Source organism: Canis lupus, chromosome 9 (assembly GCF_048164855.1).
Source record: "Canis lupus baileyi chromosome 9, mCanLup2.hap1, whole genome shotgun sequence".
Classification (NCBI taxonomy): Eukaryota; Metazoa; Chordata; class Mammalia; order Carnivora; family Canidae; genus Canis; species Canis lupus.
In genome coordinates this window covers 15,102,755-15,127,539 of record NC_132846.1, presented here as the reverse complement: position 1 = coordinate 15,127,539, position 24,785 = coordinate 15,102,755, and the positions used below count along the sequence as shown (strand labels likewise).

The following is a 24,785-nucleotide window of genomic DNA, read 5'->3' as shown; positions in this document are numbered from 1 at the left end:
ACAGGTTAAAAAGAACATCAGAAACCAATACTAAGCAGATGGATTGTATTTTATTCATTATCATTAAGGAGAAAAAATCAAGTTTAGAAATCTCACATTGTGAAATAAATAAGTGGTAAAGCTAAGACTATTTTTTTTTGACTGAGAAATATTTAACTCCTTTTGGAGAAATACTAAGTAAAACATCAGTAAAATGGGTAGTGAGATGTATGCATGTGTCAAAAGTCAACTACTAAATGCTTAAGATTTGTGTATTTCATACACAAATGAATTTTATGTATGAATGAATTTTATGTATTTCATCATAGTTAATAGATGTTACATCAAAAGAAAAGAAATGAAAAAAAAGGAATATATGAGTTTTATGTGAAAATTACCATTTCAAGTCTCTACAGACCAAGATAGATTATTTAACAAATAAAACTGGGACACCTGGTTAACTTGGGAAAAACGAAGTTAGAACTACTCAAATGGGGCAGGGAAGGAAATAAAGCAATTATTAATGTTCTGCATGTTGAAGTACTTAGGAAGAGCAAAAGAAAAGAAATTCCAAGGATAAGACTGATTTGACGATATAAGTTTAATGTAGGTTTATAAACATCACAGGGGTGCCTGGGTGGCTCAGTTGGTTAATAAGCATCTGATTCTTGATTTCAGCTGGGGTCATGATCTCAGAGTTGTGAGTCAGCTGGAAGATTATCTCCCTCTGCTGCCCTCTCCCTACATGTGCGCTCTCTCCCTCCCTCTCTTCCTCTCTCCCTCTCCCTCTCTCTGATAAATAAATCTTTAAATAAAAATGAAAACATAATGAATAGATTTCAAGGGCAAGTGCTAGAAGAAAAATACTTCCAGTAAATACAGTGAGGAGCTCAAATCAATTAGAAAAACACAAATATCCCAGTAGAAGAATAAACAAATAGGCATGATCAAAATTCATAGTGGATGATATATAAAAACTTGAAAACATAGAATCATCTGAAATAATTTTGTTAATGTAAGCATATTTATGTTTTTGTCTTGATAAGAGAAAAAAGCTTAAATTGTGCTCACTCTGTAGCTTTGAAAATCATGGATAGCCATGTAAAAAAGATGCTTACAAAAAGTTAATGATTCAAATACTTGAGAAGTGGCTAGAACTGTGCTGGCATTGGTAGGCAGTCAGTCAATATGAAATGAGTTGTAGTATGTGTATCATAAATAGCAAGTTGGCTAATTTCCCTAATTTATAAAAATCTTATGTATCAATGAACAAAAACAACCTAATTGGGGAAAAAATGGTAGAAAGCCTCAGGAGTTTTACACCAAGGAAAATAGTCAGTAAACATGAACAGAAGTTCACCTTTATTTAATAAAGAAATGACAAAGTGACAGTAAACATTCTTCTCTTAGAGTATAACAACAGATTATTAGCAGATATCTAGTGTACTTGCACACACAGAAATAACAAAGTTTTAATACCTGATGTGGGGCAACCTGGTGACTCAGCAGTTTAGCACCGCCTTTGGCCCAGGGCATGATCCTGGAGTCCCAGGATCGAGTCCCATGTCGGGCTTCCTGCATGGAGCCTGCTGCTCCCTCTGCCTGTGTCTCTGCCCCTGCCCCACCCACCCCCCGCCCGCCCCTCTCTCTCTGTCTCTCATGAATAAATAAATAAAATCTTAAAAAAAAAAAAAATACCTGATGTGGTAAGTGTAGTCTGCTATTAAGAGTACTGCAAGAGGGCATCCCCGGTGGCACAGCGGTTTAGCACCGCCTGCAGCCTAGGGTGTGATCCTGGAGACCCTGGATCGAGTCCCACGTCCGGCTCTCTGCATGGAGCCTGCATGGAGCCTGCTTCTCCCTCTGCCTGTGTCTCTGCTTCTCATTCTCTCTCTGTGTCTCTATGAATAAATAAATAAAATCTTAAAAAAAAAAATACTGCAAGAACACAAAGATGTATTTGTTTATTGTGTATTATGGATGTATGAATGAGGAACATTGGCAATTAATGTATTAAAGCCTATTTTGACCTTTTGTGAGCATATATATTTGAGAAGAAACCACTCATATGCTTTATTCATATGCTAATATGCTAATATTCATATTTAAAGGGCAATCTGTATATTCAGGTGTGATTTACGTGGGATAGTCAACTACCATCTTAATAGACTTTAATGTAAAATCTTAATAGATTCTTGATTTATTATGATAGCCAGAACTGATTGAATTTTAAATGTTCAAAGCTGTATTCTACCAAGATTACGATTATTACACAAAATTTAATTCCCAGTTGAAATGTTTCTGTTTTAACAATTTAAATTTTTGTATCATGGGCAGCCCGATGGCTCAGCAGTTTAGCGCCTGCCTTTGGCCCAGGGCATGATCCTGGAGACCTGGGATCAAGTCCCACGTCGGGCTCCCTGTGTGGAGCCTGCTTCTCCCTCTGCCTGTGTCTCTGCCTCTCTCTCTCTCTCTCTCTCTCTCTCTGTCTCCCATGAATAAATAGATAAAATCTTTAAAATAAATAAATTTTTGTATCACTATTAAACATTTTCTGAAAAATATTTCTGTAAGAGGCATGTTTTCTTCAAGAGAAATAATAGTGATCTTGGCTATTAGACCAAAAATAATCTTCAGAATTGCTAGCCAAAAATAAAAAGTTTTGAGTTGGACATGGATGCAAGGTGAATAAGTTCTGAAACTTTTAGCTCTAGCAATTTTCCTAACATCACACAACTTCTGGTAAAAATGAGATTGACTTCTCTGAACTTAAAATTCTAAATTGAAACTTGATAAGAATTTATCAGCATTTCTCCTTTGCCAGATCAACTTTAAAATTTGATACATAAAGCCTTTTTTGAAAAAATAAGTTTTATTACCCCCAATTAGGGGGAAAATCTAAATGTTCCGCAATTAGGAAATGATTAAGAAAAATTTATTGGGTTAATACAGTAGATTTGTAACATTAAATATGTGGATTACTTATTTACATAGAAAATTCTGTACAAAATTAGTCAAAAGCAATGCAAACCAAAAAAGATTACTGTTTAAACATAATTTTGAAATAGTTTTAGAAACTCTTGAACAGTTAAGAAACTCAGTTGAATAGTTAAGAAACTCTTGAACCATTCTTGCATATTTTATGGGGGGGGGGGAATCCTTTGAATTGAATCGTGGTTTTCTTTCTGGTAAAGCTGACTGATAATAAATCAAGTAAACCAGCTAAAATGTATAACACTGGATAAAGAAGAGATGGTGTTGTATCACACACACAATGGAATATTACTCAGCTATCAGAAAGAATGAAATCTTGCGATTTGAAACAACACAGAGGGAACTAGAGGTTATTATGCTAAGCATAGAGGAAGACAAATACATGATTTCACTCACGTGGAATTTAAGAAATAGATGAACATGGGGAAGGGAAGGAAAAATAAAATGAGAACAGAGAGGGAGGCAAATCATAAAGGACTCTAACTCTTGGAAACAAACAGGGTTGCTGTAGGGGAGGGGGGCGAGGGGATGGAGTAGTTGAGAGATGGGCATTACAGAGGGCACTTGATGTAATGAGCACTGGGTGTTACATGCAACCGATGAATCAGTAAATTCTACCCCTAAAACTTAAAAAAAAAAAAAAATAGGGAGAGAGAATTTAAAGATGTGTGTTACTGTATATTAACACATGAGATTCTAATGTTTAGAATGTTCCACTGTTTAACAGCAGTCATATGACATTTTAGAGCGCATCTCTATAAGGCTTCCAAATGGTGTTATTACTGTACCCTATGTCTTTTTTTGTTTTTATGAAGGCATCATCTCTTTCAACATATAAAATAGCAGAACAAGATTTTTCTTACTTCTTCCCTGATGATCCACCCACATTTATCTTCACTCCTACTAATAGAAGAAGAGGGAGACCTCCCAAACGAGTATCTATTAGTCAGGTAAGTAGAGAACGGAAAAGCCGCATTGTAGCTCTTAATAAAACTGTTGATGGGATACCTGGGTGGCTCAGTGGTTGAGCATCTGTCTTTGGCTCAGGGTGTGATCCCAGAGTCCCAGGATCGAGTCCCGCATTGGGCTTTCTGCATGGAGCCTGCTTCTCCTCCCTCTTCCTATGTCTCTGCCTCTCTCTCTCTCTCTCTGTCTTTCATGAATAAATAAAATCTTAAAAAAAAAAGAAACTGTTGAAAATCACAAGCAGTGTTTGGTTCCCCTCACCCACATAGCCTTAGGAAGGAACACATTTCTTTGTGTACAATGTGTGTAATGTATGTTGATAACTGCTTAGCAGTGAGGCTTGTGGAAGTTTTAAGTGTGAATTGGACATACCTTTAATGCCACAGAGATTTTATACCAAAGTGGAAGCAAGCATATAAGCAGTTACCGAAACATAAAGCAGGAAGAAGCGCAGGGAATAAATTATGGGATTGAAACATGAAGAGCATTTAAAAGATAAAAGATAGTAATAATATTATACTAAGCAGGTTACAGACCATTATTCTCACAAGAAGTACAGTAAAAAAATCTTTTGACATTATTTAACATTGACCATAAAAATGTTTTTGACATAAGCCTCTTTTATAGTTGATGTCTACACCATTTAGTTTTATAAGGTACCTTGGAAATTTTGTTTTGTTTTGTTTTGTTTTCCTAATGCATATTTTTAAGATTCTCCTTGTAGATCACTGGTTGTGTTTCCTGGGAGCTTTCTGTGCTAATTTGCAGAGCTATAGAACTAACTCATATTCTGTATGTTGCTATGATTAAGATTATCAAAAGTTCAATTATGCTTAGAAATAGAATCTTATTGTACTATAAAGAAAGTATACTTGATGAAAGTTTTAAAACTTTTATTACGGGAAACCCGGGTGGCTCAGCAGTTTAGCACCGCCTTCAGCCCAGGGCCTGATCCTGGAGACCCGAGATCAAGTCCCACATCGAGCTCCCTGCATGGAGCCGGCTTCTCCCTCTACCTGTGTCTCTGCCCCTCTCTTTCTCTCTCTCTCTCTCTCTCTCTGTCTCTCATGAATAAATAAAATCTTTTAAAGAAATAAAGATTAATAAATAGAACTTTTATTAAGAACAAGCAGACCATCAGTTTGTAAAAGTTTCTCCCTTTTTTTAGGAGGACAGCGTTGCTAATAAACAGACTATTGCAAGTTATAGGAACAAAGCTACTAAAGAAAAAGACAAACTTTTGAAACAAGAAGAAATGAAGTCACTGGGTAAGTTTTAATATTCTCTCCAAGAACTGTTTAGGTAGAGAAAAGAATTTTTCTGTGTTTGGTGGAGGGTATTTCTGAAATGGCATATTTCTGTTATTTGGGGTTCTTTTTTTAAGCATAGTTTTTCTCCCTGCATCTATAGACTTTTATGATAAATGAGATGTGCGTTCATCTCTTAAGAGATTCTGCATTCCTAACAAGGTGATACTTTGCTACTAGTCTTAGGGCCACACTTAGAGTAGCAGGACTTTGAAAGGCAGGTATATGTTCCAGTGCAGTAGTTTATCTTAAACCCAGTCAACCTGCTTTCCCATTTTAATCCCCTGCTGGCTCCCTCCAGCAATTTACAACCCCTGTGACTCTACTGATCACATTTAACCATTATTTCAGGGATTCTTTTGTTACCTTAAAAAATATGTTATTTTCCGTCTGTGAATAGTTCTAAGTTTGACCTTCTCCACAGCTTTTGAAAAGGCTAAATTAAAAAGAGAAAAAGCAGATGCCCTAGAAGCAAAGAAAAAAGAAAAAGAAGATAAAGAGAAAAAGAAGGAAGAATTGAAGAAAATTGTTGAAGAAGAGAGACTGAAGAAGAAAGAGGAAAAAGAGAGACTTAAAATAGAAAGAGAAAAGGTATTCATTCAAGTATATTAGCTATGCTCTCTATATAATAAATAGTGTTTTGCATATTTAAATTCATGGTTAATTTTCTTTTTTTTTTTAATTCATGGTTAATTTTCAGATGCTTTTACCTCTTTTATTTATATTTCTAGTTGTACATAGAGTGCTGATAAAGTTACTGGTTTAGCTTTCTTTTGCTTTGGAAAATTTAATGAATAATTTAGAGTTCAACATATATATATACATGCCTTTATACCCAAAACCTCTTAAGTACAATTCTTTCTCTTTTTTAAAGATTTTATTTGGGATGCCTGGGTGGCTCAGTGGTTGAGAGTCTGCCTTCGGCTCATGGCATGATCCTGAGTGTGGGGATAGTCCCACATTGGGCTCCCTGCAGGGATCCTGCTTCTCCCTCTGCCTATGTCTCTGCCTCTCTCTCTCTGTCTCTCATGAATAAATAAATAGTCTTTTTTTAAAAAGATTTTATTTATTTGAGAGAGAGCACAAGTGAGAAAGAGGAATAGAGCACAAGCAGAGGGGCAGAGAGAGAAGGAGAAACAGACTTCCCACTGAGCAGGGAGCCCAACATAAGGCTCAATCCCAGGACCCTGGGATCATGAGCTGCAGGCAGCCACTTAACCTCCTGAGCCACCCAGGTGCCCCTTAATACAATTCTAAAGTCCATTTTCTTCATTATTTAGACTTCCAAATTTATGGAAGATGATATCCATAAAACTTGCAAAAGTAAAATACGTAATTAGAAAAATGCAATAGAATCTACAAATATCAAGAATATTAGTGTTATTCTCCTTGAAGAACAAAGTATCTGTAAAAATAGATTTTTCAATAAATCTTTTATTAAAAAAATATATCTTTTATATATTTTTATAAGATATTCCTTAGAGAATTCTGTGGCTGGTTTTCTCCTGAGTCAGTAAGTGTCATTCATTTTCTAGGATATTCACAAATAGCCCTAGCTGATCTTATTACACCCTGTGCGCATTTAAATTGCCTCTAGTTCCTTGAACTATTTCAAATAGGCCATTGGGATGGATGTGGAGGTATAATATATGTACACTCAAGAAAATGTAGAGGACAAAAAAACCACTTGTAATCTAAATGTGGTTATATTTAGAGATAGCATTTAAAAATTTTTTTTTATTTATTTGAGAGAGGGGATGGGCAGAGGGAGAGGGAGAGAGAATTTCAAGCAGACTCCCTGTTGTGCATGGAGCCTGATAATGGGGCTCTTTTCCCAAGACCCTGAGATCATAACCTGAGCCAAAAACCAACAGTCAGATGATTAACAGGCTGAGCCACCCAGGTGCCCCTAGAGATAGCATTTTTTAACACTTGAATTTATTTCTAATCTTTATTCTGGGCCTTAAAAAAGATGCAGCATCTGTAATTTTGTAATTTTTCTGTTTTGTTTAATGTTGAACTATTTCTTCCTGGTATTAAGTAATAAGTAAGGTGGGATTTTTAGTAACTGCATGATAGTTAATCAGATAAGTACAGGTAAGTGCTTTAAAATTTTTTGCTCATAAAAAAACATAATAAAATAAAATAAGATAAAATTTTTTGCTCATCAATAATGGTACCCTATTCAAATTTATGAATTAAAAGTCTTTACTGTTTTTGGATTATGTCCCTGGATAAATTCATAGAAGTAGAATAATAAGTCAAAGGGTAAAGATACTTAACACTTTTTCTATACACATACATAGATATGTGTTTGCTAAACATGCTTATTTTACACCCTTAGCAATAGTGAATGAGAATACCCATCTTATGGGGTGTAGGGGGAAGACTTACTATAGCAGACTACTTAAAGCACAATTAGTAAGTTCTGTAACTATCTCTAGTCGTTATATGTTGAAAATTTGATAAGTTCACATCTGTTACCTCCAGTGGTCCTGAATTTCAAAGGAAGAGAATAATATGAACATGTTAAATATTTGTTGGAAAATAATTATAAAATATAATATAAAATAAAATATTTTATTTGCACTCTGCTTTATTGGAGATTTTTTAGGGTCATTATTTATCTTCCAGTGTAAAATACCAGAACCAAAAAGTAAGGGTGTGAAAAGACCAAATGAGCAAGACTGATGACCTGGATTAAAAGAAAAAAAAAAAATCTACCAACTGTGTTCTGATATTGCTTTTACTTACCCGTCCCTCTGTCCTTAGGCTATTAGGTTTAAATGAATCTTGAAAATAACTAGGTTACAAATATGGGGGGAGGTTTTATTTTAGGTACTCTAATAATTTGTTACCTTACTTTGTCAAGATTCAATTGATTTGAAGTAGGAGAAGAGCCCCTATAGGCAGTCAGATTGAATTAATATTTATCCAGGGGCTACTCTGTGTGAGACATTTTCCATCTTTGTAGCAATTGTGTTAGGCAGGCATTGTTTTGATCAGTGGTTCTAACACTTTACCATGCATCAGAATCACCAGAAAGACTTACTAAAACATCAACTGCTGGGTCTCAACCTGAGTTCCTTGTTGAGTAGGTCTGGTTTAGGGCCCAAATATTTGTAATTTTTACAAGTTTCTAGATGATGCTGATGCTGCCTTATAAAATTCTTATACAAATTTTTATTAACCTTATGTTTTAGGAAAGAGAAAAATTACGTGAAGAAAAGCGAAAATATATGGAATACTTAAAACAGTGGAGTAAACCTAGAGAAGATATGGAATGTGATGATCTTAAGGTATAAGCATGTTATGTGATATTTCACACCCATACTCTATGTGCTGTGTGGCTTTGCTGATGAAATTTTTCTTTCTTTTTAATAGTGGCTTCTTCATATTTAAGAAGAAATAGCTAATTAACCAAATGCAGTATTTAAGAGTTCTGAAGCGACACTGTTAGTAGTTTATAACAAACTTTGATAATAATTCTCATTCTGCAGATATAATTTGTCATTTGTATGATCGCCGATAATCCAGTATTATCATTTCATCTCAGTTCATAAGGAATCTCTTCTAAATTTAGTAGATGGTAGATTAATTCTATTCCATATCCTAAGGAGATCCTGCTTTAAAGTTAATATTGATGCAGCTAATGCCTTGATCTCAGAATCTAGGTTAAAAGTCCCTCTTAATTAGAAGTGTTGTCAGAAATACACATCAGCCCAAAGCTGTTCTTAGTTTGGTAAAGAAAAATGTCCCTAGTGACTGTGCTTTAGTAAAGCTGGCATAAGGCCAAGGCAACCATAATCTTATAAGTTCCAAAGTTGATTGTGATAAATATCCAGGGTTGAGAATCACTAGTCTACCTGAAATAAATCTTACTCAGTAAAAAGTATATATCTACCTTTTACAGTTTTCTGTACTTGACTTAAATAGTTATATAAATTGTTTAATCTTCCAGGAACTTCCAGAACCAACTCCAGTGAAGACTAGACTACCTCCTGAAATCTTTGGTGATGCTCTGATGGTTTTGGAGTTTCTTAATGCTTTTGGGGAACTTTTTGATCTTCAGGATGAGTTTCCTGAGGGAGTAACCCTAGGCAAGTGCTATTGCTATGTTATAGTTCACCCTAAAATTAGTAGCTTAAAATAATAAATCATTATCTCTCAAAGTTAGAGAGAGAGAGTCACTGGAACTAGCCGTCCAGCTCTTTCTTGAAGTCTCTCATGTGGTTACAGAAAGTGGCTGGGACTGGAGTTATCTGAAGGCTTACCTGACTGGGTGGGTGTTCAAGATAACTTCCTCATACAAATGCCTGGTGCCTCAGTGCTCCTACATATGGCGTCCCACTCCATCAGGATAGCATATACTACTTATGTGGTATCTAAGGCTCCAAAAAGAAGAGGACAGAAACTGCCAGTCTTCTTAAAGGCTAGGCTTGGAACTGCAAACCTTATTTCTGTCATATTCCATTGGTCAGGCCTGCTGGGATTTAAAGGAACGAAGGAATAGATTCCTCTTCTCGAAGGTGTCATGGCTTATGGAAGTTCAGGGGAGAAAGGAGTTGACATCAGCTGCATTTAGAGACAAGTTACTGCCTACCTTTAATTTGTGATTCTGTATTGCCTCTGTACTTTTGCTTTTATAAACATCATAAGAACTACATTGAGGAGGGCTTTGAATCTCATTTTGGATTTTTAATTGTCAAATAGCTAGATAATTTTCTTAAAATCAAAATAAAGCCCTCAAAGACAGAATTATAATGCCATTGTTATTTTAATAAAAGTATATTCTTCAGGAGGGCTTTTACATTCCATCAGTTTCTCTTTATGAGCAGAGTGAGGCATAATCATTGTGCCTTACAGACCAAGGTCTAAACAATGCTGGTTTAGGTAAGATAAATTAGATAAGAAACATTTATGACTTGGATACAATATTAAGATTACACCTAATACTAATGATTACCTCTCCTTTGCACTACTTGGTAAACAGTAATGTCCCACATAGCTCTTGAGAACAGTGGGACAACAATAACAAATCTTTTTTGAGTTGTTATTCAAATTAGAATAAAATGATGATTTTTAATATGTGCTTTAATTTGCACCTGAAATTTAAACTTAAAATGAAAATATTGATCTGAGGAGGCTAATTTTGCTTTTCTTGAATGTAGTGATTTTGGCTTATGATTTTATTATATTTCATTGTAATCATTATAATTTGTTTTTTTATTTTGCCTTGGATAATACTCTACTTTGATAAATAGACACTTAAAAAAATCATTACACAGGCTGTTGTTTGATTAAAATGTTTATTATTCCAATGGAGTTGTTTTTTTCAGTACATGAACGGAACTTTAAATTCATTTTAAACATTTTATTCACAGAAGTGTTAGAGGAAGCTCTTGTAGGAAATGACAGTGAAGGCCCACTATGTGAATTGCTTTTTTTCTTCCTGACTGCCATCTTCCAGGCGATAGCTGAAGAAGAAGAGGAAGTAGCCAAAGAGCAAATAACGGATGCTGACACCAAAGGTCAGAATTCACTATTATTGCTGATTGATAGTAGCTTTGTAGCTTTGGAACTGATTTTTGAAGGTTATTTTAAAATTTACCTTGATTTTACAGTTACAAAATACAACTGTTCATGTTCCCCAATTCTTGAGTCATATATGAACAATACATTATCAGTTTCATAAAAACTAATATATCCTGTTTCTGATGACCTTAAAATATCTACTCCCATCCCACAATCTATCTTGCTTTTCATTCCTTTAGATTTCCCCTATGATTTAGGAGCATTACAGATGTCATTGACCAGCATCTCTAATTCCAAGAGATTCTTCTAAATGGCAATGATTTTTTTTTGCCTCCACCTAGGAAATACTTTAATTATTGTTATCATTACTTTAAATTGAAAATGCTATTGCTGATTTCATTTGAGATGTGACAGTTTGTAGATAAGAGTCATGTAAAATTTAATTTTTTTATTTCACCAACAGTTTGAACTAGAAATTTTGCTGTTTAAATTCTATGCACTTAAATATCTAAAGTCAGTGTATGGCACATATTAATGTAGGACTAATTCTTGGAGAAACCCTTTCTTATTTTTAAAACAGAGTATGATCACTATTTTGTTTAGAACTTACCTTAACCAGAGGAATTGTTAAGCATTTGTATTAAGAGATTGATTTGCTTCCTGAATCATACTCTCTGTGAACTTTGCCACATAAAAGATTTAGGATCAGAAGCCTTTTTAAACAGTACTTAAGTGTATTTGCATAAAAATTCACAATAAGAAATAACTTTTGGGAGACATTTTGTTAGCATTCTCTATACAAAAAGATGGGACATTGTTGCATTCAGATAGTATTGTTGACCTTAGATAACTTGAGCTTGTATTTTTATGCCTGGTCCCTGAAGCAACAGGATGATGATAACTATGCATCTGATGTTGATTATCTTTTTATTTTACAGCCTGAGTTCAAACAAAATATATTCTCTAACATGAGTGCTAACCACCATAGGTCCCTTATCAAGGTCATTTTAATAGTGTTGTCCCTTTTATCATCTCAGATGACTTAGTCCATAAAATGAGACTGAACTAAAGGGAAATTAGAAGGGCAAACCATTGATAAAAGTCTAAAGATTTTCTGAGATAACAAGTACCAGCACTAAAGATGCATTATCTAAGAAAATGTAGCAGATACTCATTCTTTTAGCCATTAAGTTCTTTTAATGACCAGTAACATCACAGGGTTATGGACCAAGTTCTGACCATAATATAAGGTATAAATTTGTATTTAATTCAGAATTTGAGGCAGACGAATTTTGTAGTTTTGTAATGACAAAAAGTGGGGTGACAAGGAAATTATGTTGGAAAATCAGATAGCATAAAGAAAAAATATATGTGACTATTGGCGTTTGTATTGCCATTGTAAGTTCCTTTCATGATTTGTTCGATCTGTAATTTTTACAGCTCTAATCCTGTATAGGACTATCTATACATACTAATACAAGGTCTACCTCTGAATAAGTATTGGTCGTTAAATAGAGGTTTTAGTGTTCCTTTTAAAGCTATTTATTTAAATGTCAGGGAGAGGAAAAAATATGTTTTGGAATTTTTCCACCCTTTTTCACTTCCCTGTTGTATTGGCTGCATTTTACAGTTATTTCAGTTATAGTAGGGACCCTAGGCTATTCTCCCAAGTATTTTCCTCATGTTTTCCTATCGCCGTAACAAAAAAGCTTTGCCACAGTCCTTTCTGAAAGCAACAGATGGGGACGCCTGGGTGGCTCAGCAGTTGAGCATCTGCCTTTGGCCCAGGGCATGATCCTAGAGTCCTGGGATCAAGTCCCACATCAGGCTCCCTGCATGGAGCCTGCTTCTCCCTCTGCCTGTGTCTCTGCCTCTCTCTCTCTCTCTCTCATGAATAAATAAAAAACTATTAGTTTTTATAGTGTTAAATATAAAACTATATAGTTTTATTTATTTATTTTTTTTAAACTATGTAGTTTTATAGTGTTAAACACTATATATGCAATATTTCATTTACCATCCTTGTTGTATAAATAGGTAGGTATAATAGATTGGTAGATTATTATTAATTATTTTCTGCTTTTAACAAAAAAACTTTGACTTAAGGAGTAAGTAACTTGCCCAAAGACACATGGCTAATAAAGTGATGGGGGATACAGACTCAGCCAGTCTGCTCTAGAGCCTCATAATGGCTATGCTATATTGCCTCATAATATGGCAAAGATGTTGAAAATTTTAATATTTGGGGATCCCTGGGTGGCGCAGCGGTTTGGCGCCTGCCTTTGGCCCAGGGCGCGATCCTGGAGACCCGGGATCGAATCCCACATCGGGCTCCCGGTGCATGGAGCCTGCTTCTCCCTCTGCCTGTGTCTCTGCCTCTCTCTCTCTCTATCATAAATAAATAAAAAAAATTAAAAATATTAAAAAAAAATCCTTTAAAAAAAGAAAATTTTAATATTTGTTTCCCTAGCCTTGCCTATAAAATTATCTGTCTTCAAGAAGATCTGAATTGTTTGGCCTTTGATCTCCCTTTTTTTTGTATCAAATCTTGGAAATTAATCTTACATCATGAGCTTAAAAGCCTTCAAAGTATAAGAGGAAGAGCATCCTCCTTAAATAACATAGTTTTGTGTATATACTGAAATCTCATTGTTTAGTGTTAGAATTGTAGATTCTAGATTACTATGATGATAAATGAAACTTTCAGCTGTACAGATGACCCTTGAAGAACACAGGGGTTAGGAATGCCAGCCGTCCCCACTCCCAGCCAAAAATCCACGGATAACTTTTGACTCTCCCAAAACTTAACTGCTGGCAGCCTTAATGATAATACAAACAGTTAACATACATTCTGTATATTATATGTATTATATGGTTTATTCTTACAATAAAGGAAGCTAGAGAAAAAATGGTATAGAGAAAATACATTTACAGTACTCTACGTAAAACTGCTTATAAGTGGTCCCACAGAGTTCAAACACATGTTATTCAAGGGTCAAATGTATTTTCTTGGTATGATGTATTGAAGTAACTGTCTCTAAGCAAATCCTAGAGTAATAATGCAGTTTTGTGAGAGTGCCATTTTTGTAGATAATTGAATTAAAGAATACATATTTCATTATGCTAGTTTAACACAATTAAAAGTAAACTCTCATATTGTTGGTTGTCCATTTCCTAAGGCCTTTGTAACTTTGTCCTAGGAAATTAAAACTTACTGCAGATAACATAGGTTAAATGTGGTGAAGAGTGCCAGTCCACTTTTATAGCTCTGTAACTAAGACTGTTGTTAATTTTAGAGTGCCTATTAATTTTGTTTGGCTTTCCATGTAAAATGAAAATCGAGGAAGTTTTAGTTCTAGTATTTCCTTGGTAAGGAAGAACATAATGTCTGTCATTTAAACTGGATTCGTGGCCTGGTAGGGATAACTTCTGCATATAATGCAGTGTTTAGTCAGATAACTTCTCCTTTGTGGTAGTGTTCTTTCTTTAACCGCCATGAAATTGTCATTGATTGTAATCAGACATGATCCCAGAACTGCCTTTTTCCTTTTAGTAAAGGACAGTAGTTCTGTTCTCTGAGGTTCATTTTGTCAGCTTGTGAACTTTCAGAAGGGAAACATAATGGAAGGTTAAGGAACCATGGAACCAGTTTAGCCCAGTGATTTTCCAGCTCTAATCCATGGAATGCTGTGACTTGTACAGGGATTCCTCAGTGCCACTTGCAGGAAAGTTGGCAAGATGATTGGGCAGGATTATCATCTCCATATCCCACTGAACAAGGGAACTTTTATCTCTTTTGTATTGTACTCCCAAGAAATATTTGAAGAATTTAAAATACTGATCTAGACTCACTCCTTTAAGAAAAATGAAGCCAATTAAGTCGACTTGTCTAAAGACAACACAACTAAGAACTAAGGGACTGGCAGAGCTAAGACTAGGGTATGTATTATCTGACTCAGTGTGAAGTTACACCCACTGTACTATGATATAACAAGAGTTTTTTGTAAGCTTGAAGTTTTGTAGGCTTAGTTGTTTTTTTTTTTATCATTTGTGTATTATAATTAGGAATAATTGTATATGCTAATGCTTTAAATACATTTGTGCCAGTAGATTTACTCTGTAGTTCTGTTTGTAAGCTAGGCATGATTTTCAGAGTTAAAGCAATTTACTTAGAAAATACAGGGAAATCTTCCTGTTGTTTCTTGAATTGGAGAGTCTTCAAAATAAAAACAGGAACTTTAAATGAAGAGGATAAATCAGTGGTTAGAAGACAGCAGTGCTATCATTGTTTTAGTTCTTTGTGCTGGTTTTCTGATTATAACCCATACTTTGTTATGATTCGATCTTAAAATATTTATAAAAGATTGGAGATCTCCAAATACACTCTGGTTTTGAAAGTAGACTTTTCTAAAGTTATGTTGAGTGAGGAGATTTGTTTTTAATTCTAAAGGGCATTTTACTATTTTTTTGGAATGTATATGTGCATCTTGATAACTTGGGAATTGTCTTCTATGTTAACTAAGGAAAATATGAGTGTAGTACATGTCTTAGTATTTGTCTTAGTATTTACAGTTCTAGGTGGACACTAGGCAGGATGTGAATGATGCTTGTTGTACCTAGTGTTGGTTCTTTTGAGGCTCCTGAATATTAAGCTGTTTGCTGTTCCTTTCATCATTTTAAAAAGGCATTATTCCCAAATATTCCAGCTTTGATTTGCACTAGAATAAAGTGTTTATTTCCTTAAAGATTTAACAGAGGCTTTGGATGAAGATGCAGACCCCACAAAATCTGCACTGTCTGCAGTTGCATCTTTGGCAGCTGCATGGCCGCAGTTGCACCAGGGTATGTGTGGGTTTTTTTTTTTTATTGGCTTTTTATTTTTAATTTTATAAAGGTACATTTTACACTGCTGAGAATCTATTGCTTATGTTCTAAATGACTATTTCATTTTTTAACAACTATAGGCTGCAGTTTGAAAAGCTTGGATCTTGATAGCTGCACTCTTTCTGAAATCCTCAGACTGCACATCTTAGCTTCAGGGGCTGATGTAACATCAGCAAATGCAAAGTATAGATACCAAAAGCGAGGAGGATTTGATGCAACAGATGATGCCTGTATGGAGCTTCGTTTGAGCAATCCCAGTCTAGTGAAGAAATTGGCAAGCACTTCAGTGTATGATTTGACACCAGGTAAACTTTGCAAGTTGGAATTTGTATAACCTGCCCACTTCCTCCCCTCTTCTATCTCTTTAGCCCAGAAAACTAGGTACTGATGAGAAGTGTTAGATAATATCAGTTTTAATTATTTTTTTCTAAGATTTTTATTTATTTATTTGAGAGAAAGACAGAGAAAGTACAAGCAAGGAAAAGGGCAAAAGGAGAGAGAGGAAGCAGGCTCTCCGCTGAGCAGGGAGCCCAGTTTGAGGCTTGATCCAGGACTCTGGAATCATGATCCAAGCTAAAGGCAGATGCTTGACAAACTGAGCCACCCAGGCACCCTGATAGCAGTTTTAATTAAAAGAGAACGAGAACAGTCCTTAAAAAAATTGTTGGAATACAATTAGTGACCCAAATGGAGACTACTGTTGTTAATTCGTATTAGCTTTAACTCTTTCTGATTTTTCTGTTCTTTTTCATTTGGATTTTCTATTACTTTAAAAATTTGTGGTTTATCTACTAAAGTGAGAATTAGCTAACTTTCACTTTTATTCGTCAGTGTATCAGAAATTTAGGCTGTAGCTGCTAAATTCTAACATTTACTTGAATAGAATTTGAGATATGAGAAACGGTATATAAAGTTAAGATGCAGGGGACGCCTAGGTGGCTCAGCAGTTGAGCGTCTGCCTTCAGCTCAGGGCCTGGTCCCATCGTCCAGGATCAAGTCCCGTGTCGGGCTCCTTCTGGGGAGCCTGCTTCTCCCTCTGCCTGTGTCTGTCTCTCATGAATGAATAAATTTAAAATTCTTTAAAAAAATAAAGTTAAGAAGAAGTTATTTTTCACTTCCATTTTTTTAAGATTATTTATTCATGAGAGACCCACATAGAGAGAGAGACAGAGACACAGACAGAGGGAGAAGCAGGCTCCTTGCAGGGAGCGTGATGCGGGACTCCATTCCCAGATCCGGGAACACACCCTGAGCCTAAGGCAGACGTTCAACCACAGAGCCACCCAGCCATCCCTTTCACTTCCTTTTTTAAATAAAAAAATTACGGTGCACAAATATGTAAAGCTTAATTTAATATGCTTATTTAAGAGAACATGTAATAAGAGTGTCTTCATTGCTAAGATTTATATAGGTTTTATAATTTATAGTAGTGTTTTTGTGCAGTATTTTCAGAGTGATTTGCCTATTGCCATTTTTTAATTTCATATGGTAATAACATTTTTTATTTGAACTTCCTAAGTGAGCCTAAAAATTAAAACTTGAAAAAAATTCTGTCATTAGAGAATTTTTCATGTCTATTTAACTGGTCTATATGGTACTTATTAGTATTTGAAATGCCTTGTATATCACATATCTGTTAATTTGGATTCAGAGGTGCTTTTTTCTGAAGACATGCCATTAGCGTGTTTGATCTTGAGGTTTTTCCTATTCTTTATTAAGCATTTTCACATTAAGCCACAAATTAAGATTTTTCAAACAATTCTTTTTTATCCTTGATGATACAGAAGTTATTTACCAATTTTTGACAGGAGAAAAAATGAAGATACTTCATGCTCTCTGTGGAAAACTACTGACCCTAGTTTCTACTAGGGATTTCATTGAAGATTATGTTGATATATTACGACAAGCAAAGCAAGAATTCCGGGAGTTAAAAGCAGAACAACATAGGAAAGAGAGGGAAGAAGCAGCTGCTAGGTAAGAGATAATTATAGTCAGTTGTGCTAATGAAGGCTGTTTATTTCTTTGCATCTAAAACGATATTTCACATCGGGTTGTAATGTGATACTGGCTCACACTAATGTGTGATGGCTTAACTAAGAGATTATGAGTGAATTACTACATTATGATTTTGTGATAACATTTAAAGCACCTTCCATAATTTTTTTATTAAAGGCAAGATACTAAAAGTTAAAAGTATCTTCCATCAAATAGACTAATATTTTATGTTAACTTTCAGAATTCGTAAAAGGAAGGAAGAAAAACTGAAGGAACAAGAACAGAAAATGAAAGAGAAACAAGAAAAACTGAAGGAAGATGAACAAAGAAATTCAGCTGCAGATATATCTGTTGGGTATGGTTTGAATTACAGTGCTCACCAGACTTTATACGAAGAATAAAAATCAGGGGCACCTGGGTGGCATGGTGGTTGAGCGTCTGCCTCTGGCTCAGGTCGTGATCCCAGGGTCCTGGGATCAAGTCGCATCAGGCATTCTCCCTCTGTCTAGGTCTGAAATGCTGAAGTTTTAAAAACTAGTTTTCTAGTTTTATATTTATAGGTACATAATAATTATACCAGTAGGCCTATGAAATTTACATATAGGGAGTCCTCAGGTATACGTGTGTTATGTTAAAAAATACTTTCAGGGAATCTAGAACTCATTTTCTCATAGAATTAATGTCATAAATGATAATTGCCCAGAAAACCTTTCAATAGTCTATTTTAAACCAGTAATACATTTCTAGCATTACTAGTGGTATCTCCCCACTCCACCACCACCTATCACAGTTGTACACTGTGTTTCACAAAACTCCTCTGAGTTTATTGAGGAATAGGGATGAAATTGGAGGTTTTAATAGATTGGTATAGGGAGAAGAAGGAAGCACATTAAGTAATTTAGTGACTTAGATACTCTATTGCAATTTGAAAATATTTGGGATGAAAATAGGCTCTGAAAACAAGTGGGAATTTTTGCATATTGTAGATGGCAAACCATATTCAAATTTTGCAGAAATAATTTTTTTATGAAATTGCAGAGGAAGGTTCTATAAATCTCAGTGTTCTGATATTAGTATATTGACTTTTAGTTATATTTGCATATAAAAATACCCATTAACTCGTAAGGTCATAGGTCACAAACGTGTAACAGCTGTATTTTATATGGCCATCAACAGTATTTTAAGAAATGGAATTTGGATAGATTAGCAAAATTAATCTGATACCTAAAGCACAAGCAATCAAAGAAAAAAAATAATTGGATTTATTCAAGCTTAAAAACTTCTGTACTTTGAAGAACACTGTCAAGAAAGTAAAAAAAGACAACCCAGTGAATGGGAAAAAATATTTACAAATTGTGTGTTAATAATGGTTTAATATCCAGAATATATAAAGAATTCCTATAACTCAACAATAAAAGAACAACCCAATTAAAAAATGGGCAAAGGATTTTAATAGGCATTTCTCAAAAAAAAAAAAAAAGATATGCAAGAAGCACATGAAAAAGACACTCAACATCATTAGTCATTAGGGAAATGCACATCAAAATCACAATGAGATATTACTTCACACTCACTAGATGGCTGTAATCCAATTAAGGGACAATAAGAAGTGTTGGTGAGAATGTGGAGAAATTGGAATTCTCATGCATTGCGGGTGGATGTAAAATGGTGCAGCTGCTTTGGGTAAGTTTGGCAGTCTCTCAGATAATAAAATCATTTGTTTACCATACAACCCAGCAGTTCCACTCCTAGGTATACACTGAAGAGAATTAAGAGCATATGTTCATCCAAAAATGTATATACAAAAGTTCATAGTTTCATTATTCTTAGTAGGCAAAAAAAGAAAGGCAATAACCCAAATGTTCATCAGTTGATGAATAGATAAACGATGTATTTCTTCAGCAGAATGTTGGTCAGCAATAGAAAGGAATAGAATTCTCATACATGCAACAATGTGGATAAACTTTGAAGACATTATGCTAAAAAAAAAAAAAAAAGAAAGAAAGAAAACATTATGTTGAGTTAAAGAAACCAGTCACAAAAGGCCATGTGTTGTTGTATGATTCCTTTTAGATAAAAAGTCCAGAATGGGCAAATCTACAGCAAAAAGTAGATGAGTTGTTACCAGGGTAGTGAGGAAGAGGAAATGGAAGGTGACTACTAATGGCTATAGAGTTTTTCTTGGGGGATAATGAAACTGTCCCGGAATTAGATAAGGGTAATGTCTGCACAACTTTGTAAATATATTAAAGACCACTGAATTTATACACTCTAAAATGATGATTTTAGGATATGTGAGTTATAGCTCGATTTTTTTTTTTTAATTTTATAAACCTTTTGGATTTCTATTGAAGTATAATTGACTTATTGTGTTAATCATTTAGGGTATATAACATAATGATTTGATATATGCATATGTTATGAAATAATTTTTTATTTTATTATTTTTTTATGTTATGAAATAATTACCACATAAGTTTAGTTGCTATTCATCACCTCCTATAGTTACAGATTTTTCCCTTGTGATCTCTTAATTAAAAAAAAAAAACACATTATAGATTCCACCATTTCGTACTTTTTTAATACTCATCTAGCCTAGCTTCACTCATTTTACATTATCTCTCTGGCTCCTAAGAACATTTGATATTTGATAAAGAACACAAATGGTAGAACTTATTTCAAGGTTCATACAGTTTTAGTTTTAATTTGGATAGCATAATGAATTAGATAAAACATCTGTCTTGTCATTCAGCCTACTTAGTATATCTGAAATGTTATCTGCTCTCCTCTACTATTTGTCTACTTATCTACTTTCTAGTCTGAGCCAACCATCACCTCCGAGCCAGCTGCCTGGACTGATACAGTGACCCATTGTCTCCCCTCATCTCCTTTCTCTCCCCGATCATTTTCCACATAGCAGCCGAAGTGCTTTCTAAACCCATCATTTCCCTTTTCTAAAACTCTTCTATTTCTTTTCCCATAGCTTTTTGAATAATGCCCTACAAAGCCAGGTGTGATCTAACCCTGCCTTTTTCTCATCCAGTTCTTGGATAACTTCTTTTTGTTTTATTATTTTCTCAAAATGATAAGCTCCTTCCTTTTCTCTTCAGCTCAGTGCCTTTGTACATGATATCCCCTGTGCCTGAAATGGGAGATTTCTTCTCACTTGCTATCTTACGCCTGCCCAGTCTCCCTAGTCTCGGTTTAAATGCCACTCCCTCAGGCAAGGCTTTCTTGATTCTTGAGACTAGATTTGTTTCTCATTGAATTGCTTTTATAGCACCTTGAACTTCTCATTTTTTAATAGTTATTACAAATTTTAATTGTATAATTGTGTTATTATCTGTTTTCGCTGCAAGAATATAAACTCTGTGTCTGTCTTCTTGTCCATTACTTCCTAAACATGATGGCTAGCACTTCATAAGCAGGCAATAAATACCTCATGAATGGAATTACATATTCATTAATGAAAATAATCCTTGTTTTTTTCATTAAGGGAGGAAGAAAGGGAAGATTTTGATACTAGCACTGAAAGCAAAGAAACAGAGCAAAAGGAACTTGATCAAGACACAGTCACTGAGGATGAAGATGACCCAGGATCACATAAAAGAGGAAGAAGGGGTAATACAGAAATTTCTTAAGGGCATGCCTGATTGTTTTAATTAATAAGGCACTTTATAATTCAGCTATCCTGAAATATGTATTAGATTACTTCATTTGTGATTCCAAGGTGTATATGTTTCTTAAATGCTCAACTCATAGCTGTGATAAGTTTTTTAAATGGTGACCATCTTGTTTAAAAAAATGGTGTTGGAAGTTATATTTAGTTTTTATTCTCATATAAGTTATTCTTGAGGGAAGGGTGACAATATTCATTTTGTTTTGTTTTTTTTAAGATTTTATTTATTTGAGAGAGAGCATGAACGGGGGAGGAGGGGCAGAGGGAGAGAGACAAGCAGGCTCCCCACTGAGCAGGGAGCCCAACTCAGGGCTCAATGTCAGGACCCTGGGGTCATGACCTGAGCAGATGCTTAACTGACTGAGCTACCCAGGCACCTCTTCAGATTGTTGTTGTTGTTTTTTTAATTCAATTTTCATATTGTTTTAATAGGCCCATTTCTCATAACTTCCAACTTTTGGTTAGTCAGCGAGTTTTGTTGAGTTTTTGTATTTACTATTTTATATTAGGCCAAATAGAAATTTTTATTCTATTGCATACTCACTCAACATGCATTAAGTGCCCTTTAGGTGCTAGAAATATAAAAGTCAGTAATGCTTTTAATAGGTTCCATATGCTGAGAATAGAAATCAACTACCTTAAAATAATTTCATGAATTGCTGGATCAAGGGGAATACATTTTTTTAAAAGTTGTTGATACAGATTACTTCTGAAGATCTTTAACTATCTTCATTTAACAACTATTAAAGGAGATTTTTAACTGTATTCTATGCCTATAATTTTGTTGGTATCTTTTTTTTTCTAAATTATTTGCTAAATAGTTATTACAAGTAGACAAAATCTGTATCGTGGAGGCTATATTTTCTGATTATAATGCAATTGATTTAGAAATGTAAAACAAAAAGTCTTCATTTGATTAGAGTTTTAAGACATTTTTAAGTAATTGGTCAAAGTAGAAACCATAAATGGAAACTAGAAAATAAAACTAATCTATACTGAAAAAGACTATCAGTACTATCAATTAACACTTGTTTGATACAGTCCCTCTACTTAAGAGGAAAATTTCTAGTTTTAATACCTAGTAGGAAAGAAGAAAGGCAAATTGAGCTAGGTATTCATTTCAGAAGTCAGAGGTAGATAACAGAAAAATCCCTCAATAAAAGGAAACAATAGATATAAGGAGAAATTAATAGAAAGTAAAACTGTGATAGAGAAGAACAGCAAAGCCAACAGTTTGTTCTTTGAAAAAGATATGAACTAGACAAAGCTTTCTTGAAATTGATTTGAGGGCAGGGGGAAGGGAGTCTCAGTAAGGTTAAGATTGAAAAGGGAAGCAGCATAACTATAGATAAAGTAGAAATTTAAAGAAACAGGGACAGCACATACAGTTTTATGGCAGTTACTTTGAGAAAGTGGAGACAAGGGCAGCCCAGGTGGCTCAGTGGTTTAGCACCGCCTTCAGTCCAGGGCCTGATCCTGGAGACCTGGGATCCAGTCCCACATTGGGCTCCCTGCATGGAGCCTGCTTCTCCCTCTGCCTGTGTCTCTGCCTCTCTGTCTCTTTCTCTCTCTCTCTGATGAATGAATAAATAAAATCTTAAAAAAAATTAAAATGAAAACCAGTGCACTGTATGATGCTGATTTTCTCTGCTTTGATCTTTAAAAAAAAAAAGAAAAGAAAAAGTGGAGACAAAAGCAAAATCCTAGAAAAATACACATTATGAGAGTAGATTCATGAGGGCTGCCGGGGTGGCTCAGTTGGGCATCTGCTTTTTGCTCAGGTCATGATCCTTGGGTCCTGGAGTCGAGCCCTATGTTGGGCTCCCTGCTCAGTGGGAGGTCTACATCTCCCTCTCCCCCTACCCTCTCACTCTCTCTCAAATAGATAAAATCATTTTTAAAAAATGGATTCATAAAAAAAAAAATGGATTCATGAGAAAATTTAAAATGTGAATGGTCCTAAACCATTAGATCTTGAACCAATATTAAAAATCTTTCTACAGGGGTGCCTGGGTGGCTCAGTCAGTTAAGCATCTGCTTCAGCTCAGGTCATGATCCCCAAAGTCCTGAGATTGAGACCCTCGTTGGGCTCCCTGCTCAGTGGGGAGCCTACTTCTCCCTATCCCCCTGCCACTCCCCCTGCTTGTACTCTTCTTGGTCTCTGTTAAGTAGAGTCTTTAAATAAATAAAATCTTTATAAATGAAGATAAACAAATAAGTAATAAATTTATGTATCTTTAATAAAAATGCCTGTGTCAGGCTTCCTGCTTAGCAGGGACCCTGCTTTTCCCTCTCCTGCCCACTTATGTCCTCTGCTCCTATCTCAAGTATTTACTTATTTACTTTATTTATTTAAATAAAATATTTTTTAAAAAATCTACAGGGACACCTGAGTGGCTCAGTATCTGACTCTTGGTTTTGGCTCAGGTTATGAGATCAGTGTAGAGCCCGCTTAAGTTTCTTTCTCTCCCTCTGCTTCTCCCCTACCCTGCTCCTACTCTTTCTGAATTTAAAAAAAAAAAAATCTTCCTACAAAGAAAACTTCAATCCTAGACAACTTTATAGGTGAATTTTCCCAAATTTTAAAGCAGATAATTCTAATCTCATACAGATGCTTTCAAGCAAAAGAAAGGAAGGAAAGAAAGAAAACTGACTCCCTGACCATCTAAGCAATCTGACAGTGCCTAAAATGGGAGAAGTTTAATTCAACACATCATAAAAGGCCAGGCAGCTCACCAGGAATCCAGGCTCTTTCTGTCTTGTTCATACTGCCATCCTTAGGGTTTTGCTGCCATCCTCATGTTCCAAAATGATTTATCCCCATGGCGTCATTCTGGCTAGTTGAAAGAAGGAAAATAGAGATACAACCCACAGGTTACATATAATGCAGAATTCTACTCCCATCTCTTTGATCAGAAGCTTCTTATGTAGCCATACTTCCTGGGGAAACGTTTCCCGCTGGGAAGTGTCCTTCTTTTGAACCGCTAGGTACCTAACTAAGCATTAGGGGTTCTGTTACCTTGAATCAGTGGTTAGTAAACTATAGCCCATTGGCCAAATCTGCCCTGCCTGTTTTTATGTAATCCAGTTAAACTGGTTTTTTACATTTTTACATTTTTAAATAGTTGAGGGAAAAAGAATGATATTTTGTAATACAAAAATTATATGAAATTCAGATTTCAATGATCATGGTTTTAATTGGACTCAGCCATGCTTGTTCCTTTATATATTGTCTATGGCTGCTTTCATGCAGCAGTGGCACAGTTGAGCAGCTGTGACAGAAACCATATGGCCCACAAAGCCTAAAAATATTTACTAGCTAGCCCTTTATGAAAGTCTGCTGACTCGTGCCTTAGAGAAAGGACTGAACATATGTTGGAGAATAATAGACTCTGCCTCACTATCCAGTATGGAGATTGCAGTTTTTTGTGTGTCTCCTGTATTTA

The 24,785-nt window shown here is 35.1% G+C and overlaps 1 protein-coding gene across 5 annotated transcripts in view; it reads left to right on the top strand.

Moving 5' to 3' along the window:
• Nucleotides 1–24,785, top strand: part of BAZ1A (bromodomain adjacent to zinc finger domain 1A) — an 89,691-nt gene that overhangs the window by 44,966 nt on the left and 19,940 nt on the right. For 4 of the 5 annotated variants that reach the window (XM_072838242.1, XM_072838244.1, XM_072838243.1 and 1 more), the window contains 11 exons: nucleotides 3,789–3,923; nucleotides 5,108–5,207; nucleotides 5,671–5,837; nucleotides 8,450–8,545; nucleotides 9,208–9,346; nucleotides 10,631–10,777; nucleotides 15,528–15,623; nucleotides 15,746–15,970; nucleotides 17,474–17,639; nucleotides 17,902–18,015; nucleotides 21,157–21,281. In XM_072838242.1, the coding sequence (XP_072694343.1) occupies nucleotides 3,789–3,923; nucleotides 5,108–5,207; nucleotides 5,671–5,837; nucleotides 8,450–8,545; nucleotides 9,208–9,346; nucleotides 10,631–10,777; nucleotides 15,528–15,623; nucleotides 15,746–15,970; nucleotides 17,474–17,639; nucleotides 17,902–18,015; nucleotides 21,157–21,281 (1,510 nt within the window). The remainder of the gene's footprint in view (nucleotides 1–3,788; nucleotides 3,924–5,107; nucleotides 5,208–5,670; nucleotides 5,838–8,449; nucleotides 8,546–9,207; nucleotides 9,347–10,630; nucleotides 10,778–15,527; nucleotides 15,624–15,745; nucleotides 15,971–17,473; nucleotides 17,640–17,901; nucleotides 18,016–21,156; nucleotides 21,282–24,785) is intronic. The other variant, XM_072838240.1, reaches the window with a different exon arrangement.